The 19,796-nt window shown below is 36.1% G+C and overlaps 1 protein-coding gene across 1 annotated transcript; it reads right to left on the bottom strand.

Moving 5' to 3' along the window:
• Positions 1-6,341: 6,341 nt before the first annotated feature.
• DCDC1 (doublecortin domain containing 1) lies at positions 6,342-18,931 on the bottom strand. Its single transcript, XM_009083867.1, is given in 6 exon segments — positions 6,342-6,454; positions 16,200-16,356; positions 16,626-16,689; positions 18,755-18,849; positions 18,852-18,895; positions 18,898-18,931. Coding segments are annotated over 6 exon segments (507 nt in total).
• Between the last annotated feature and the right edge of the window lie 865 nt (positions 18,932-19,796).

Here is a 19,796-nt window from a genome sequence, read left to right as displayed (position 1 = left end):
ATTTTAAGTTGATGGAGATAATGGCATGATGCCACTGTGACAAATAGGAGAGAAAAAAAATCTGCTTTTTTATTTTGTCCTGTCTTTAAACTTACTGAAAATGAGAAGAGGACAATGTTGATCAAATGGAGTGACAGAATGGATTAAATCCAAAGCTCAGTATGGTATCCACAAAAAGTAAGGAAAGCATTTGTAAAGGAATGGGAAAACCACCCTCTGACAATTTGCAATCATCACAAAGTAGGCTAAAAAAAAAAAAAAAAAAAAAGGAAAACAAATCCCTTAAAATTCAGTTTGTTAACTTTCTTCTTGCTTGAAGTCATGACATTCTTGGAGCACATACAGCACTATTATGCTGAGTTGTTTTCTACATTATTTCTCTTAGCAAACAAGCTACCAAATGGTAAAAATCTATTTGTAAAATAAATAACAGTATCAGAATAACAGGAAATAAATCATCAACAGTTTTTCCTCTATGGGAAGAAAACCATCTTTCAATATGACCAAACTACTAGAAATTCTTTCTAGACTTCCTAGGGACTTGGCTTTCCCTGAAGGTACTTTCAAGACACACTCTACACTGTATATATGTAGCACAGAGGGTATGAGATGGTGTTAGCATGTCCTGCACTTCATGTTGCTTATTCTTAGCAAACACAACTCAGCTCTTCATCCAGGACAACTGGCATGGACTATCCAAACTTGTGGTTTATACAAGGAAACTGAATGGTGGAGAACATGCATTTTCCTATGTTGTTTAAATTACATCAGTGTGTTTTTACTGCCACAAAAACTCATCTAACAGCTGCTGTACTTTTGTTTACATGCTGTATGTCAAATTGTATTGTCCCTAAGCTACTGAGGAGAAATGCTTTAGCAGTCATTTTCTTAAATACTGATGCCTACCCAAATTTGGATTTTTCCCCCATTGAACAGAATGACAAGTACACGATTGCTGTACTTAGAGCAATCTTTCACAGCTGTTCTGCTTTTCCAGTGATCCCATTAAACTGGCTGCATATGCCTGTGGGGTCTACAATGTTCCAATACTGCTGAAGAAGATGTTGATTGTACACCACAAATTCATACAGCACAACTTGGTTTTGCTGTGGGAACCATTTCTAGGGTCATCCTTCCGTTTCTTTTTAACCTGAACCCAATTTAATTTAAAAACTTGCCCATTCTCTTTGGCCTTTCCTGAACACCTGGTTATGTTAATTGTTTAGAAGTGCAAACTCTAACCCTCAGTGGTTAGCAGGCATGAAAACCTATGAAGTCTCCTCAGCTCCTAAAATGAGCATGAGTCATGTCTTTTCTTGAACTGAACGAAGTAGCTGTGCATTAAATATGCTGGCACATCTTCTGCTTGAGCAAGTGGACCGAAATGGTGTGAATTGTTAATGCCTTGCTGCTTTGGTTCACGGCTTGTGATTGATCATTTGTAACTATATCTACTCCTTGTTCCATGAAATCAAGTATGGAGTAATGGGTTCATCAGATTTTTGGGTTAAATTGAGAGTGAAGAGGTACTGTGTGTGGAAATAAGAGTTGCCATGTTCGGGGCTGGCCTTGTAACAGCATGGAATCTAAAGGCGATATTCAAAACCACTTCACTCATCATACGCTTACTGATTCTGAATAGGGTCCATTTGCAGGGGACATTTGGGAGTTTTCCAATACACTTTATGCCTCTTTCTCCACTTCTTCCACCCTGCACATCTCTTTCTTTTTTTTTTTTTATAAAATCTAGAATAGCTCAGAACAGGTCAGCATAGAAAATTAATAGATTTGAGTAACTTGCTATGTAAAAGTTAAAATAGCCTTGGACTGAAATGACCATTCTGCTAAATAATGATACCATCTAAATATTAAGTCATTAGCATGACAGGCTATAAAGAGTTCAGCAACATTTTACCCAGTATGCAGAATTATAACCTTGTCTTTTGTAGAAAATTAATTTTCCAGGCAGAAAGAATTACAATAGCCTTAGTTTTACTCCTCAATCCATTCATGTGCAGGAATGACACATATTTCCAGAGATTACAACACAGCTTGGGATTTTGCAAACAGCAGTGTGTGGGACCACAGCAAATACAAGGCAACAGCAACCAGCAGTGACAACTTGTGATGGCCTGCAGGAGAGAAATCACATTCAGCATCTCCACAGAACGAGAAAGGCAATGTCTGTCAGGATCCAACTTGCTACGATGCTCACAATGCTGTTTGTGTAACAAACCTCCCTAGACTTCCCTGTACTACCTCAGCTCATCAAGGTAAATTTCACCAGCTCAGAATAAAACTTACCAACTTGTTTCTGTGTTTTAAAACAATCTTTAAAAGTGATTTAATTACATGTGAATGTTTAACTTGGAATGAATGAATCACTCTGGTCACGTAAATTTACAAATAGGTTTTCCATCTGGTTTTGGACTGAATTTCAGAGACAAAGCTAAAATCTGGACTGATTTAAGACCAAAAGAGAAATACAGGGCAATAAGTGGCTACTCTTGGTCTTCATTTAGGAGTAAAGAAATAAATGGAAGGGAATTAAATGAAAGAGAAGTGGAAAGGAGTGTACTGCATGTACACATCTGTGTATGTGTGATGAATATACCCATACTAAGACAGAAATACAGCACTTCAGTTCCACTTCACCCAATCTAGGGCATAGAAGATTTTCAATCTCTCTTCTTTGTTTGATATTTTTCTTGATGAATGTAAGCATAGAACAAGTCTACAACAATCTAGTCCATGCACAAGTGTTGTCATTTAGAGTTTTGGGGAGGCTTCAACCCATGCAAGACTGGAGAAATAGAGGAAGTGATGATGAAAAGATGCATTTTGCAAAACTCATTTTGACAACTCCATTCCTTTTCCATCTTTTTCCCTTCTGCCTTTATGCTAGCACTAGACAAACCTTGCTGAGGTTCTCAGTGACTTCAGCCAAAGTCTCCTTAGCAATGCAAAGTCTAGAGCCAACCAGCACATGTTTCAATTACACTGAGTGCTGCTTGATTTCCCCTACTGAACTTTCCTGCGAACACTATATTTTGACCACAGCCTACATGCTTTTAGTAAAAATGTATGCTAAACTCTAGAAATACCACAATTGCTTAATTTACCTTCTGATTCCCATTAACCATACAAATACATAGATGTTTAATCCTAAATAACTCTAAGTAAAAAGTTATTTTTAACTTTAATTCTGCTGGCAAAGATAGCAACTCACCTTGAGAAAACTTAAGAGTAGCACACCACAAACATAATCATGTTTTGGCTTGTTGTATACTGTCATGATTTAACCCCAGCAAGCAACAAAGAACCAGGCAGCTGCTCACACACTGCCCCACCAACAGGATGGGGGAGAGAATCAGAAGGGTAAAAGCTAGAAAAACTCATGGGTTGAGATAAAGACAGTTTACTAGAGAAAGCAAAAGCTGCACACACAAGCAAAGCAAAACAAGGAATTAATTCACTGTTTCCCACAGGCAGGAGGTGTTCAGCACCTCCAGGAGAGGAACCTCCATCACATGGAATGGTTCCTTGGGAAGACAAACACCATCACTCCAGATGTCCCCCCTTCCTCCTTCTTCCTCCCACTTTATATACTGAGCATGATGTGCTATGGTATGGAATATCCCTTTGGTCAGGTTGGGTCACCTGTCCCAGCTGTGTCTCCTCCCAGTCTCCCCATGTGGCAGTATGGGAAGCAGCAAAGGCCTTGGCTCTGTGTGAGCTCTGCTCAGCAAAACCAAACACATCTCTGCATTATCAACCCTGTGCCCTGCACACATCCTAAGCACAGCCCCATCCAAGCCACTGGGAAGAAAGTCAACTCCACTTCAGCCCAAACCAGCACATATACCATCACAACTGGGAATATTACAAGCCATTCCTTGTGCTCACAGCCAAATTCTAAATTATGCTTATTGGCCATGTCCACACTGTTCTGATTGTCCTCATCATGCATTGCAGCTATTGTTTTAGACCCAATCCTCCCACGGCTGTGATTTTATGCTGAACCAGGTTTTCAGATTGAGTAACATAAAACCACATAGCTCAGTCAGTTTAAAACATGTATTTCCTGATAGCATTCTTTTAAATATTATTTGCTTGCTACACTTACCACAAAAGAATTGATTATTGAATATTTAGCTTACCCCCCTCCAGCTTGTGCAGAAATCATAATACTCGAGAATATACACAATAGCTGCTTTATATTGTGCAATACAATTCACTGAATGCAAAATTATGAAAGAGGTGAATCATCACCATAGGAGTTGTGTGATTAAAGCAGAAACTGTCACTGAAATGATGCTAGTGAAATTACCTGTCATTCTTTGAAAGAAAGTCTAAGAAAGATAGCACACAAGTTACTTTTTGATGACAGAAATGGCAATACTTTGACCAGCAGAAATTCATTGTTCATGGAGCTGTTGAAAAGAAGAGGCAAGAGGAAAATACTAATGACATTATTCAGCCATCACTCCTATTTCAGGTCAGCCAGGGGGATATCCTAAGCTGTCTTGTTCAAGGTGCTCATAGCACAGAGAGAAAGTGTGAAGAAAAATTTTACGAGTCTTGCAAATTTGAAGAGGAATGTGCCCTGTTTTTAAAATCTACATCCAACTACAATAGGCACGTTCAAATGTGAAACACATCTCCTACCTCAATAGAACACACATCCCTCACCTGACATTGCACACCAAACTTAGAGGTGCTGCCTGTCCAGAGAGATAACATTAAAAATAAGACAAAAAACAAACCATCAGTAAAGTTTTCTGGGGTTCTTTTCTTCTCTTCTATTTTTTCAATTTTAACTGTAATTACAGTACCTTCAATGCTGTTCTAACACTGACAAACATGGAACTGTTGGTTGGAAGAATGGACCACATATATATAAGGCATCATGGATGTCAGTTTAAAAAGTAAAATTCTAGGTCAAGACATCCCTGTGGAAATAAACCCAAAGATTGATTAGTACTGTATAAACCCACTGAATTTCTGTGTGCTCAAAAATTCTTGCTGAACTCTTTTGCTCTGATGTACAGACAAGTTTGATCTGTGTGTTTTGATTATCCACATCACGTTGAAAGTATTGTGAATGTTTGAGTTAGACAAGAAGTTCTAAGAAAATTTACTGCTGAAGTGTTATTATTCACATTTGAATGCAATTTCCTGATATAGATTAGCACCAATGTTGACAGCAATACAATTATTTTTATATTACAAAATACAGGATGATATCTATCAAAGGCAACATTAGAAAACTGACAGACATATGACTTTTCATTAACTGTGTCAAGTGTAGTTATATAGTTCTCCTGGATATTAATTTTGTGGATGAAAACTTCAGTGAACAGAACAGAATAGTTCAGTTGGAAGGGACCTGCAATGATTGTATTGTCCTACAGGCTTAAAAACTCAACAAAGCAAACCCACAAATTTCAGGGAGGGCTGAAGGCTAATATTCCAAGCATTCCAAATTCTTTACATGTTGTGGAAATCTTTGCAAAGTATTCCATATTATGAATCAATCCTAGGTTTGAAAACCATTTAAAATTTATTCTTAACAACTTATTTCAAACATATGACAAGCTAATAACAGAAGTCAGGTGGTATAAAGCATATCTGCCATACTTGTTTTGGGACAAACCCATGTCCTTCAAGACTTATCTGAAAACAAAACCAGCATATCAATCCTTCCAAAACCTACTGAATTGGCAAGAAAATGTTAAAATGCCTTATGGAGGAAAAAAAAGACTCTTGTATCTAGCAGAACTTTAAACTATGTTGTTATATGGTTACTGTGTCATATCTTTTCAGGCATTTTAACTACTGAGTCTTTACATGATCTAACCAAATCAGAACTGGCTGAATTTGCAAATACACCTCAAGTAATCTTAGAAATAATCTTTCTTGGTAATAAATCTCCAGATCATGTACTATGCATTAGTACATAACAAAGTAGGAGAAGACATAGGCATAATCAGAATCAAAGTGGCTACTAGGGGAAGATTAAAGATCAGGGGGGAATTTAGGGAAGAGGGAACAGAGAAGTAAAATTCCTCCTATCTAACCTGAACATGTATATAACCTGCTTTGTTGAACCCCAAGGCTTCGTAATTTTGGGGATTTGTTTGCCTGCTTTTTAAGAAGAATCCTCTATAGTTAGACAAAAACTATACAACTGCAGCAACAATGAAGGTACTTGGGAGATGCATTCACTCAAACATGCTAACAAACAAAGGTTACCTTCTCAATTTCATTCTGTGATGCTAATCCTGCCCTGTGCATTTCCTTAACACAGAAATTCTCTCCGAGGTGTTCTCAAGAATTTTCTACATGCAGTTAACAATGACAACTTTGGTTTCCTTTTGCCTGACACCACTATGAAGGACCAGGCCACTCACTGTCCAAGAGACTTTCTTCATTAATGACAGACAGTCTGAAAGGAAAAAGGAAGGAAAAAAAAAAAAAGGAAAGTCAATATTTGGCTTCAAAACTGAAAATGGACTCATCATGCTCCTCTTTCTCTGTTACCTTAAAAATACACCCTGGGCTGTGTCCACTTAGACGTGGTATTCTCTGGAATACTCCCACCAGCTTCCTCCTAAGCGTGACATAAGCTGTAGCAAGCTGTCTGCAGTGATAGCCTGCATAAATCATCGCTCCTGAAGGGAACAGATGTTCAGGGTATGAAAGAGTAATACCACAATTTAGTCATAATTAAAATTCACCTTAGCATGCCTCTATCAGTGAGCAGAGAGGAACATTTCACTTCTCACCTACAAAAATGAAATGCCTTTCATTTCTTTGGCTTCCGAAAAATTCAACCTGAGTCCTTTGTATGTTGAGTTCCATATATGACAGTGCATGGTACAAATGACATTTTTATTTCACTTCGACTGTTAGTTTTACTCTTTTTCCAAACACTAGAAAATGACCTCTAAATGGTGTATTGCCTGTGCACAAAATGCACTTCCAATTAAATCTTCAAAGGAGATTGTTGCACGTTGCATGCAGAAATATAATCAGTAGCTATCCAGCTACAGATCAAAACTGTGCCAATAAACATACCCATTGGACTGAAAACAATTCAGTCTGAGCTGGATATATTTAAAAACTTAGGGGCTGAAGGTCTTTAAAAATTATTTAGTAATCTAAGATCACTAAAATCAGTGGGAGTTAGAGGATTAACTCAGGAAAAATTTGATCCTTAGCCTTGTAACTGCCATTAATGTTAATGGAATGTGTCTATACACATAATTTTGAAAATGTAAGCCTCACACTGCTATTATTACAGTTGGATTACGTTAGATGCATGACAGTTCTTTTGAAAATTGGCTTCAATTCACAAGTCTTTATATCATGAGACCACAGTATTATAAAATATAAAGCATGTGTTGATTATGTCAATAAATGTCTCTAAATCCACTAAAAATATAAGTGGCTGAGCCTTCGATAGCAATTTAAAGTTCTGAGAGAACATAAAATTTATCTTCTCATCTGCATTAATATTGGCAATCAGTTTGATTGTTATTAAACCGTGGTTTAATTTCCCAACTAAATATCTTTAGTGACTGTCCAACTTCACACTGCATCCTCATGTCCATGGATTAGATTCAAATTAAATAACTTACTGAATCCAGTACAGCTACATTAACTCACCAGGACTGAGAATGTGAAGTGATAAGTTATCAATCCAGTAAGGGTTTTGAACCAAACTTACTTCTCAACAAGTGAATTTCAAATTTACATTTGAATGAAAAATAGTGTTTTGTTTTCTTCCACAGGAGTGCACCTACATCAGCTCAAACAACAACTGCAGCTTTTAAGTGAGGAACCTAAAACTTCCACTTAATGTACTTTGATGTATAACAAGGAGCAGTTTCAAAGCTTTCAGGCTGACATCCTTTGGATGAAACTAAACCACTGGATGTGCTCCAGGGATGTATCTAAAGCCCTTCCAAAAGTCCACTGCACAGACTAGAGCTAGGCCAGACTACACCACACTAAGTGTAGTTTGGTTTCCTCCTGAGCAATGTGGTACTTGGAAAAGAAGTGGCAGCTGATAGAGATTGTAATCAAAGATGACAGAAGGTGAAACTTAGACATCACTTGGCAATGAATGATAAGAACAAGTAGATGCCTAAAGGAGAATTTAGGAAAATGACAACTGCCTAAGACAAAGAATGTGATAAAGAAAAATTTTGTCCATCCTTTAAGGTTCCACCCACAGTACCCCTTAAGGCTGGCTGGAGAATTGTTCTGAAGGTCAAGCTCATCTGTATTCAATAGTCTAAACCTTCAAGAAAGCTTCAAGCACAGTAGGAAAAAGCCCTCTAGGAATCTGGATAGCCAAAAATGTGAAGCCTGACTATTTGTTCCCAACCTTGACTGAACAAGTTGTCAATGAGGTTGTTATGTGTATGGAGAGCAGGAACTACATGGTAATGAATAAACTGCTGCCATTTCAGAGCAGCACAAAGTCAGGTTCTTGGGTGCCCTTGTTTTCCCTTATTTCAGCAATAAATTACCCTTCCCACCTGAAATTATCTGTACATTGACACTTCTGTGCATCCTTATGCTACCATGATCCTATCTGATTTAATAAACTGAGCAGCTACTGCTCTTTTGATGCTCACAACCCAGAAACCTCCAAGCAAAATTCCCTCACTGAATATACTAAAAGCAGAGACAAAAACAGGTAGTACTGAGTTCATCATGAAGTAAAACAGACATGAGCATTTAAATCAAAAAACAACCTGGAGAATAGTAGTAAATCTCATTTATACAGTAGCCAAGTGTTGTACTACCTGGATAGAGGGAGATCAGATTCTCTAGCCTTCTCAGTTTGAGAGATTCAGTTCCATGTTTCACAACACCCAGGAGAGTGTTCACAATCTCCACTTTTCAGGCTGGACTGAGGTCTCTCCTGTTGCTATTGGCCTGTGCAGCAATAATGAAAAATTCCTGGGGGAAGAAAGAAAGAACCTCCATGGGAATCTGACTTTACAGATCACTGATAACAGAGTAGTTATTTGGAACCAGGGCAAGGTCTTACACAATGTCTAAACAAGGTGTTTAAGCAGAGGCATCAGAGGAGATTTCAGCTTCATTCCTTTCTTCAGGATTTCTTAGTGGCTGTTGCAAACCTAACCCTATGCTTCACACTGATGCTAGAACAGAAGTTACACACACAGAAGTGATACGATGGGAAATTGGAACTACATTTCTAGCCCTGCTAAAAATATTTTGCTGTCTTTTTGTGACTAGGATAAGTAGCAGAAATAGAGCAAATGTGGACAATGAAAAGTAGAAGATTTGTAGGGAGAGGATATGCTCTAACAACTACACTAAGAAAAAAAACCAGAGTTGCTGTTTGACATATAAGTCCTTCTCGTGTTGGTTAAATACTCAGATCATCTACAAGGACCTACTACCATCACTTCAACACAACGAGTGGATTTCATCCATTTTCAGAGCTGGGAATGCAGAGCATTATGTACAAGGAGAAGTTAAGAGATCATGGAGAAAAAGCAGGAGAGGTCTAATGGCAATTTTCAACTACCTAAAGAGAAGCTATGGGAGAGACAGAGCAAGAGATTTCTCAAAGGAGCATGGTAAAAGGACAGAAGGAAACAGTCACAGCTGCAGCATGGGAAAACTCCACTCAATATAAGGGGGAAATTGGCAAAAATTGACAAGCAGTGGCATGGCTTACCCAGGGAGGCTGGGGAGTTTGCATCTTTAGAAATGTTCCAAACTTAGCTGGATAACCCCCCCAAGCAGCCTGTCCTGCCTTTGAAGTTAGCCCTGTTGAGGAGATTTGACTGGGTGACCTGCAGAGGTCCTTTGCAGGGCAAATTATTCTGTGACTCTTAGTAATCTGCCATGTGTAGCAGACAGTTGTACCAGCTACTACCAACACAACATACCATAATTTGTTAACTGCTAAGTTAACACTCAGTGCTTGACACTGCAAATTTACAAATCTCAACCTAGTTTTGTATGCTTGACACTGCAAATTTACAAATCTTAAACCTAGTTTTTTCTACAAACCTTTTTCATACGTTTTTACACCAGAATTTACCTTAGTTTTCAAAAATTAAATTATATGCTTGGTATTATACTTAATGTGAGATGTTGAAATTATTGAAACAAGATCAGCAACACTAGTCAATAATTTGGCACAAAAAGTGAAGATTAGCTCAGCAAGTTGACATTGCACTGAGAATTGTGGATAAAGAGAATAAATTTCCTAAATGGAAGCAACACACCCCAAATACAGAGTAACATTGCTGCTGCTAGTTAAGGTGGCTGTAAATCTTTAAGCAGTTCTAGAGAGCAGAAGTACAGTTCAAACTCATATGCCAAGTATCTTAATTTTGTCTTAATGATACCATGACATAGAGGTTCACTATTAGAAATTAAGAATGGCACTTGTAAAATAACAATATACATTCACAGAGCACTAAAATCTTCATTTGCCATTCTCCTATGTGAGGACTGTACTGCTCATGACCTGAGCCCAGGTTTGTATGTCACATCCATGTCCTGCTACAGTGAACTTATTTCAAAATTCAGTTTGCTTATTGTCCCAACACTTCTCCCTTTGAGTCACAATTCCTTTCTACTGACATTGTCTAAACGTTTACAGAGTTGCAAAAGACTCTCTTCAAATGATAATAAAAAGGAATAAACTTAGAGGTTTAAAGGGACTAGCAGATGGTATTACAAACACACTGAAGTTGTATGGCCTATATTGTGTTATGCCTGTGTACTCAGACATTTCTTGCTTTAACTTTTCTCTTTCTTCACCTTGCTAGAATTAAATACCAACCAAAGCCATGAACAAACTTCATAACTTCATGAATCCAAACTTATTGTCTGGAAAAAAACAACTTCCATCTATTAAAAGCAGAAGATAATTTTTCTCAGTTCCTACTTTTTAAGACTCAAAAAAAATAATTGAATAATACATTTTAAAGGGCCAGAACAGTAACAGAGACATGAATCTGAAATACACCTTATGGAGCAATACAAATAAGTGTTAACATAATAAGCAGGACACTCCCTGATAAATATTTACAAAATAGGAAGAAAGGCCCAAGTTTCCTAAAATTTAAACTCTAATAGTAACCACACAATGTTCCATTCAATTATGTCCTCTGCTCACATTCCAGATGCCTCTGTATTTGGGAAACATATTGTGCCCAGGTCACATTCCTGTGTTTAACTAAGTTTACAGTCAGTCCCTGTTCTTTAAATACTTGAGAGTTTTTTGTTTCTGCATGTTCTGAAGTGTCATCATTTATTGCCACAGGCACAATGGCTATATTTAACTACTAATGACAGCAGTTGTCATTAGATTTTAAACTCACTAACACTAGTCTGACATATTATTTGAAGTATGCCTTAATAGTAGATTTGATTAAAACTACAAACATCCCATCTTCTCTGCCAATCAACATATTTCATCCCCTCACCCCCAACTTTGCTATGAACTCCTAAGAGAAATAGGTCATGGCATTAGTGTCCATTTAAACTAAAAAAGGGCCACAAATTGTGAAAATACTTCTATATGCTTTGCCCAAAACACAAATCAAAATTTAGGTCCGTTGATGAATGATCAATGCTTTTCACTGCTTTTTTTTTGTTGTGTGATAAGAATCTGAAATGTAGAATTTACTTTACAGAAATCATGGTAAAATTCCTCTCAAAAAAGGAAGTGACATTTTACTTTGGGTAATAATTGAAAGTATGTCAATGATTAGCAATTAAAACAGCTGATGTGTAACTGAATCAATATCAGAAATTAAGTAAAAATCTTTATGATTCTACTTGAGAAGTCCAGAAGCAAATGATAACTGTTTGAAGAATAAAAAATTTGGTGTTGAGTTAAAAAGCAGCAATTAACATTTGTACATGGAATTTCATATTAATTCTTACCTTATTTACACTCAAGTAAATATAAAACTATTTGGGGATTAAACAGTTGTAAATGTCAAAGAGAAGGAACAAGACAAGTCCAGAAGTGACTATAGCAACTCTGCAGTATAAGAACATATAGAGACTGAGGGAAATGTTCAGACTTTTTGGCTGCCAACCCAAAATTCCATCACTCAGTTGACAGAAGGATAGGCTCCTGAGTTACATATTTCTGAATATTTTCTGAATATTTGTTACAGCATATTCCTTTTGCAGATCAAAATCCCAGTACAAATGCACTGAAATAATGAATATTTTCTGAATATTTGTTACAGCAAATTCCTTTTGCGGATCAAAATCCCAGTACAAATGCACTAAAATAACAACAGACAATACTTACAGAAAAATCTGTAAGAAAGTGTATTATTTTCAAGTTCATAGAGCAAATTCATCTTTTCTGAAGAATAAAATGCTGCAAGTTTAATTTTTAGGTGTTGATGAAGAAAAGCCCTGTATTCTTTAAAATGCTGCCTGGAATTTAAACATTTCCAAATCAGTCAATGGTTAGAATGGAAAGAATTCATCATTTCACTGACACTTACTCTTTGCAGAAAAGACAGTCAGAATCTGAGGCAAGATCAAGGCAAGTGGGAACCACAGAAACTAAAAAGTTACTGAATGGAAGATCAAGTGTAGATGAAGCCATTTTTTTCACAATAGCATGACTGATAAAATGTATATTTTTTATGCAGGAGTGATAGCCAATTGATTATTTTATTAGGCACAAAGTTGCTGAAGTCATTGCAATTAAATTCAATAGAACTAAATTAGTATCAGTTTAAGAAATTGGTTGCTAATGAAGAAAGTATGAAGCAATACACTGGGGACACCAGAAATTCAGTTGCAAAGAGGTGTGGAGGTACAATAAAAGCTGGCAGAGAACAAGAGGGATGAAAAGAATAAATAAAAACACCTACTATATTTTGAAATTAGGTAGCTGTCTGCAGATAAATACTGAGCTGTGTGTTCTCCCACATCTCCAATGGACTAGGAATTCGATGTGATCAGTGACCATCAGCAAATGACATGGCAGAACAACAACTACAGAGAATGAGCTCTTTGGTACAGCTCTGCAACATACTAGTTCCACAACAGAATTATCTTTTAACTGCTTGTGCCTTGCTGTGGTTTTGTCTGCTGAGCTCCTGTTGGAATGGCACCCTATTCACCTGCATTTGTTGCAAATACTGAATCGTATTAGAACCAATGACTTCCCATTTTTATCCCCAATTATGCCATTTGTCACTTCATGTTTGAATCCTTCCCCCTTGTTTCAATCCTGACTGACTTCATCCAAACCTCAAGTTAAATTTCAGTATGCCACAAAGATGAGAAGGTGGATAAATCCCAATAAATCAAGACATCAGCATCACTGGGAGTTATATTTTATCCAGGTATTTATGCCACTGGAAGCAATGAAAGCATCTCAAAATGATACAGTTCTGACAGACTTTGTGACTCACACACTACTTAAAATATAAATTCATACAAAACTGTTGGGCTTGCAAATATTTATGTTTAATTACACATGTAAAAATTCCCTCTGATTTCCATGGCATCACTTGTACATATTTGCAATGTTAGGGCTTTACACTAGGTCACTGATCTTCTATTCCCATGCAAAGAAGATTTGCTACTGACATTTGACCTTGTTATCTGTGCACTAAGGTCTCAGATGTAGCCACCAGTATGTTCAGATTGTTAAGTCACACTGCTCTATGCTCTCTTCCCAATCTTGGGCTAGAGAAAGAAAATACCAAATATGTCCTGTGCACCTCAATACATTTCTAAAACCTAATCTTCAATCTACCATAGCTTTCTAAAAATCTGTTCATTATCATTCATACCATGCACAAATTAAAAAAAAAAAAGTACTGTGAAATGTAATACAAAGAATTCATCGATGTTTTAACATCAGTTCTGATTTTTGAGCACATGGAATTGTACACTGTGAACTGTCATTTTCTATTTCTATTAAACTTGCAAACAGGGGTGTTAAAAGGCCTATTTTCTGGTATTGGTGGCTTTTCTACTTATAGCAGTGACTTTTTCCTGTTATACTTACCCTTTTAATGGACACACAATATGTTACTCTGTGCCCAAGCTCACCTACTCTTTCTTTTCTCAAAAGACAAGGCACATCTGCCACCTGCTCTAGTCTGTGTCCCAGCAACAACTGTCGAGCAGCAAAAAGATTGATTATCAGTCAAAAACCATTCAACAACACCAGATTTTGGTAGGTTAAGCTTGCTGATCCAGCAAGAGATGGTGTGAAATTTTCAGTAATGTGTGCCAACATTTTGGTGCTAAAAGAACAGCAGTGCATGTCACAATGAAACACAGCCAAAGATATGCAGACAAAGCACAGAAGTTTTTGTTTTGAACTTGGCTTGCAAGAGGAAAATGAGAGAACGGAAAAAAAAAAAAAGGAAGACTCATTTAATGACTTTGAAAATCTATCATAACACTCAAGTCATAGCATGGAGGAACTGTAATACATGTACCAGTGAAGATTTTGTAACAAACAGCAATTCCCCTAGAAAAATGCTGCAATAATGGGATCATGGAAATGATTCCTACAGCACAAACAGCAGTTTTATCATCCACTTTTGCCAAAATAAAATCAGTGATCTGTGCCTTTGACTGAATATATAGGCCACTCATTACAGCCATCCTGGATCACCTGTATCATACTCTGAATGATTTTTACAGCATCAAAACCACCTTATAATACCTAAAATTGACTTTGTAAGACACAGGTTTAGTAACATAAGTTACTAAATACCTCCTTAAATATGCAAACATTTCATTACTGCACATACATCATAAAGAATCTACTAATTAGTATTAGATTTGATGTGTATAGAGAGCTACAGAGTAGTCATATTCTTAGCCAGACAGAAATGAGTATCATAGTGTATATATATATCATAGCATAGTATAGATATATGATATCTATGATATCAATACCTTCTTGAAATCTTTGTAGTAAATATTATCAAGCTGCAAACAAATAGTGATTGTTTGAATATTTGGAAATTTTGAATGATTTAAATATAATGAAAGATATAAAATGTCTCCTAATCCTTCTCAAGATAACAAGTGCTATTAAAAAAACTATGGAGAAAAATCAAACCAAGGGCTTGTTTATAAAGCAAGTATATAAGAAAAAAAAATTGCTCAAAGAGCAAAGAAATCTATATAGAAAAGATAAACAAAATACACAATTAGGATTTGCTTTTGGTTTTCTTTGCAATCCCTAACTTTTTAAAAACACATCACACATTTTGCTCCTACAAGACAATAAAAAAATGGAATATTTCACATTATGTTAAACAATTTATCTTATTTACATTTCTTGTTGCAATTGTACACTGGAATTGTCAATTCCTACCTACACATACACTACCTTAATAATTTTGCTTTTTAGAATAGCTTAGATTGTATCAATTAAAAGCTCTTTATCACAAATTCTGGCTGAATTAATAGTTTCCCAAAATACCCAACTGGTATCTTCAGTTTGATACTGAATCCTACTTAAGCTACAGCTACAATTTGCAGCAAAAATCTCACAAGGTACTTGATGGTCTTAAAATGACAGTGAAAAACATTTCCATTCCTATCTAAACTGTAGAGGATTCAGAAATAGTTTTCACCCCCGACAAAAACCAAAACAAAATTACCATTTTGGTAAAGGAATGAGAAGGAAAGAAGAAAAAAATAACCATAGTCTTACCAAACAATCTAAAAATTAATAAAGCCCAGAAAAGTAGATATTCCATATTGCTGTATTAAACTTTCAAAAATGTTTTTAGCAATTACATTAATGAATCCCATCTTACATTCCGGATGATTTTGCTAGTGGAATAAACCTAATTAATTATGTCTGTTTGATGTCATTGAAACTAAACAGTAAATTCAATAATCTCTTTACATTTTCACCATTTAGCCTCCTGCAGGCTCCCTAATGTCTATTCAGATCTATATTAAATTAAGTACCAATGCTAATGAAGGGCAATAAATGTGGCTGTCAGTAGATTTTTCTTTCATTAAGCACATTATCCTCTTACTGAGCTGTAAATGAGTAAACATTAGTTTTGTGAAACCATGCAAAAAGACAGGCTGAAAATAATTTTTTAATTGCACTCCTTAAGCTGTTTGCTGGAGTTTCTCAGGTTTGGTTGCAGCTTTTTTTACCTTTTTCTTTTTCTTGAAGGGACAGAGAAAGGGTTCTCCAGTTGAAATATAAACCTCAGCATCATGGGGTATGTCTTTGGGTTCTGGAGCTCCAGTGCTGCCTGCCAAGGACACTCGTTGTGCAGCCACCTTCAGGCTCAGCTTTGCAGAGTCCTCCTCCAGCAGCTAAACGAGTACAAGAGGTAAGAAAAATTGATTCCAAATGTGTCTATTTTACGATCAATATTTAGTCAGAGAAAAATCAAATAGGGAATTAAAAAAAATAATCTGCTCTTCTCAATGAATTTACCAATCATGGTAACTGCACTGCAGGCAATTTAGTGTTGTGTTGATTGTGCCTAGAAATCATAGGATGGGGAAAACATAACCTTACAATGCTTGGTTTGGAAGGAGTGGGATGCTGAAACAATGCTGGGCTTAATTCTGCAACTTACTTGTAGTGGTAACAAGTCATGCATTTTGGGAAGAGAGTGCAAAGGATGAAAAGTTTCATAGAAGCTTGATTTAAAGGGAAAAAAAAAAAGATTTACATTAAGTTTGGAAGAAAAAGCTACAACCAAACTTTATGCATGCAAGACAACTTACATTAGAGGTTATTGGCTTAATGAAGGGCACAGAAACTTAGCAAAGATCTTTTTTGTGCTGTTATTGTCAGCTCTGACTTTGATTACATTTGGCTGCTGTTTAATAACTTTGGATACTTCAAATGCTCTGTGGATATGCCAGTTTTGAAACACAGAGCACAGTTCATTCTGCTGGAAAAAGAGAATCCAGTTTGGGATATTAAAGAAACAATCTGAGATTTTATTTTATCCTTTTACTTTTTTTTTTTTGTTAGAACTTTTACAATTTATTCTATGAAAAGACAGCCTGAATTTATGGCCCTTAAAACTCTTCACAGTGTAATAATTTAGTTCCCACACTTACCTTGTAAATATAGAAAATACAGAGAAACTGAACCCTTAGCAACAAAACAGTATTAATCTGTCCCAAGGTGAATTTATTCCAAACTTCTAAAACACTGGAAAGTAGTTACTATGAAGTTCTTTTATCAAATAGCTTCAGAATTTCACAGGAAAATAAAGCACTTAATTTAAAAACATTTTTCAAAAATTATCAGCTCAAATATATACAGAAAAAAATTGATCCTGAGAAAACTTGTAATTAAAGAGAGCTCTCAGTTCATAGTGTGTAGGTTATTGCTTCTAGTTTAAAAAGTAAGAACTGGGAAGAGTCTTTTCTCGGGCAAAATTTCAGTCAAATTGGCAGCAATTATCCCTGTACAGTGACTGCAGAGTGGAGCTTATTGTTCATTGTTTCCCAGAGAGCAAAATATACTCAGTGCAGCTGCCAAAATAAAATGCAATAAACTAATAATAATCCAGTTTAAAACACCATAATACTATTTTAAAGTGCTCATACCACAAACGACTTTTGAAGATTAACACAACAAGACTATTTTTAAAAAGGGAAAAAAAATAAAAGGAGAGGAAAGCAGATTTATAACAGAATTATATACTACAAGAACATTAATGGCACAGGGGCTCTGTCCTAGAGGTTCCCAGGAACAACTCAAAACTGGTTTGAGGCCTAAGATGTGAATTCACATCCCTTGGAAAATTTCCCTTTCATTTAAATTAGCACTGAACTGATACTCCACTTAAACCATTGTGACATGTAGGTAATTTCACATGTCTTTTACAGTTTCCACATTTCTTGAATGGCACAATGACCACATAAGAGCCTTAGCTGTTTTCTCCTCCTTTTAGATTTCTAAAGCAAGTCATGCTATTGAATCAAAGCTACCTCAGTGTTGAGCCCTAAACCATATCATAAAGCCAGAATATAACCCCTGGAAAAGTAACTATACATTTTCTTTTTGGCTCTAGATTTAAAGATTTTCATACACCAGGAGGCAATTGTATTAAAACACACATCTTATTATACAACATTAGCAATTACAGATATTTGATTCATTTTGGATAAAGCACTTTCAGAAAAGAGTTACAGAATTAGAGCCATTTGTATCCTATTTAAGGTCTCATCTGGACACAAATGAGAGGACACCCTGATAACTCTAATCACTAGGTTTATCTCAGTTTACACCAATTTCCATCCTCAAAAGAGAAGACACAAACAGCAAAAAGCTTTTGATGAGGAGGTCGAAATTTAACATGCCATAATTCACTTCACCAAATCTTCACTTTAATCACCTTTATGCTACACTGCAAAATCCAATTGTTCTCTTGGATTGTCCAGACAGGCAGAATCAACTCATTTTGGATTAATTATGGAGAATCACATTCTTCTTTACAGAGGGTCAACTCAACGGATATTACCTATCTGTTGTTGTCTTAAAATTTGGAAAGCAAGCTGGGATGCCTGATTTGTTGGAACTTTGTCTTCCAGAAATGAGCTTAAAAATCATAGACTCTGAGAAATTATGTCAAGGAATCTTAATGAAAATGAGCAAGGTCTGGTTTAGAATATCAACTGAATCGTCATCGCGAGGTGACTGAACTGCAGCACTCTTGATTAAGAGCAACACAAGAGCTTTGATTACCTCAGTTGACCTGTGGCAACACTTTCAGCTCTGTTTCTCTTGGATGGTGATATAAGACAGAAATTGTGTGTACTGCTTGATTTGTAGCTGTCTAGGATTCTGATACTCCATCACAGCTCTGAACTGATTTTGTTTGATGTGAGAACAGTCTTGAAGTCTTGACCTTCTTGATACCATTGTTGATTGCAGGAGAATGTTGTGGGCAAATAGAAGTTGTTTAGAGCTTTGTTTCTCTTCAATATTTTAACAGCTTTTTTTTTTTTTTGATAGGGAAGGAAGCATTTTCTGAAACAGAAATGTAATTCATTTAGTTAACATTTTATTTTTGCTCTGATATTTCAAATACTTGAAATTAGCACTAATTGACTGCACAGAGTTCAGAAAAGCCTAGGACATCTTAATGCTGCAAAACACCTTATGAAATTGTGTTAATACTTTCATCCTGATTCTAGGATCAGAAGGGGAATATATGAAGTGCTGCAAGGACAGGATTATGGTACTTCAGCCATAGTTCAGTAGCACAAAGCCTGTGCTAGCCTTCTTTCATATAAAATGAACACTAAATTATCTCATAAGCTAGGAAAGAAATGTTTAGTTTAAAAACATTAATGAGAATTAAAGCCTTCAGCTTTCAGGTTTGGGCTCCTATTAATGGCACAAAATTACTTGATATCATAAGCCAAAATTCTAAATGGAATATTTACCCATAACCTAGTTTTATCCAGTCTTTGCATCCAAATCAACACTAGCGTAACTGTGCCAACAGCAGTATTAAAGATCAAGTTCTCATTCTCCTTTCCTATTCAAATAACTCCTAAGTATCAGAATATTCCCATTATAAATTACAAAAATGATGTCACAACAAATGGGAACGTCAAGCTTTGTGCATATAGATTGCAGTGTTTCTACTTAGGAAGTCTCTAAACTAATATACTGTCTCAGGAGTATTAATATTGGAGTTCAATCAAAGAAAACTGGTTTTAGTATTATGAGATGTGAGCAGGCTATGCTGTGTTTGGAATTCTGAGTAGTGACAGCAAGA

This window comes from Acanthisitta chloris, unplaced genomic scaffold (assembly GCF_000695815.1).
Source record: "Acanthisitta chloris isolate BGI_N310 unplaced genomic scaffold, ASM69581v1 scaffold6411, whole genome shotgun sequence".
Classification (NCBI taxonomy): domain Eukaryota; kingdom Metazoa; phylum Chordata; class Aves; order Passeriformes; family Acanthisittidae; genus Acanthisitta; species Acanthisitta chloris.
This window is presented reverse-complemented; position numbering and strand designations above follow the sequence as displayed.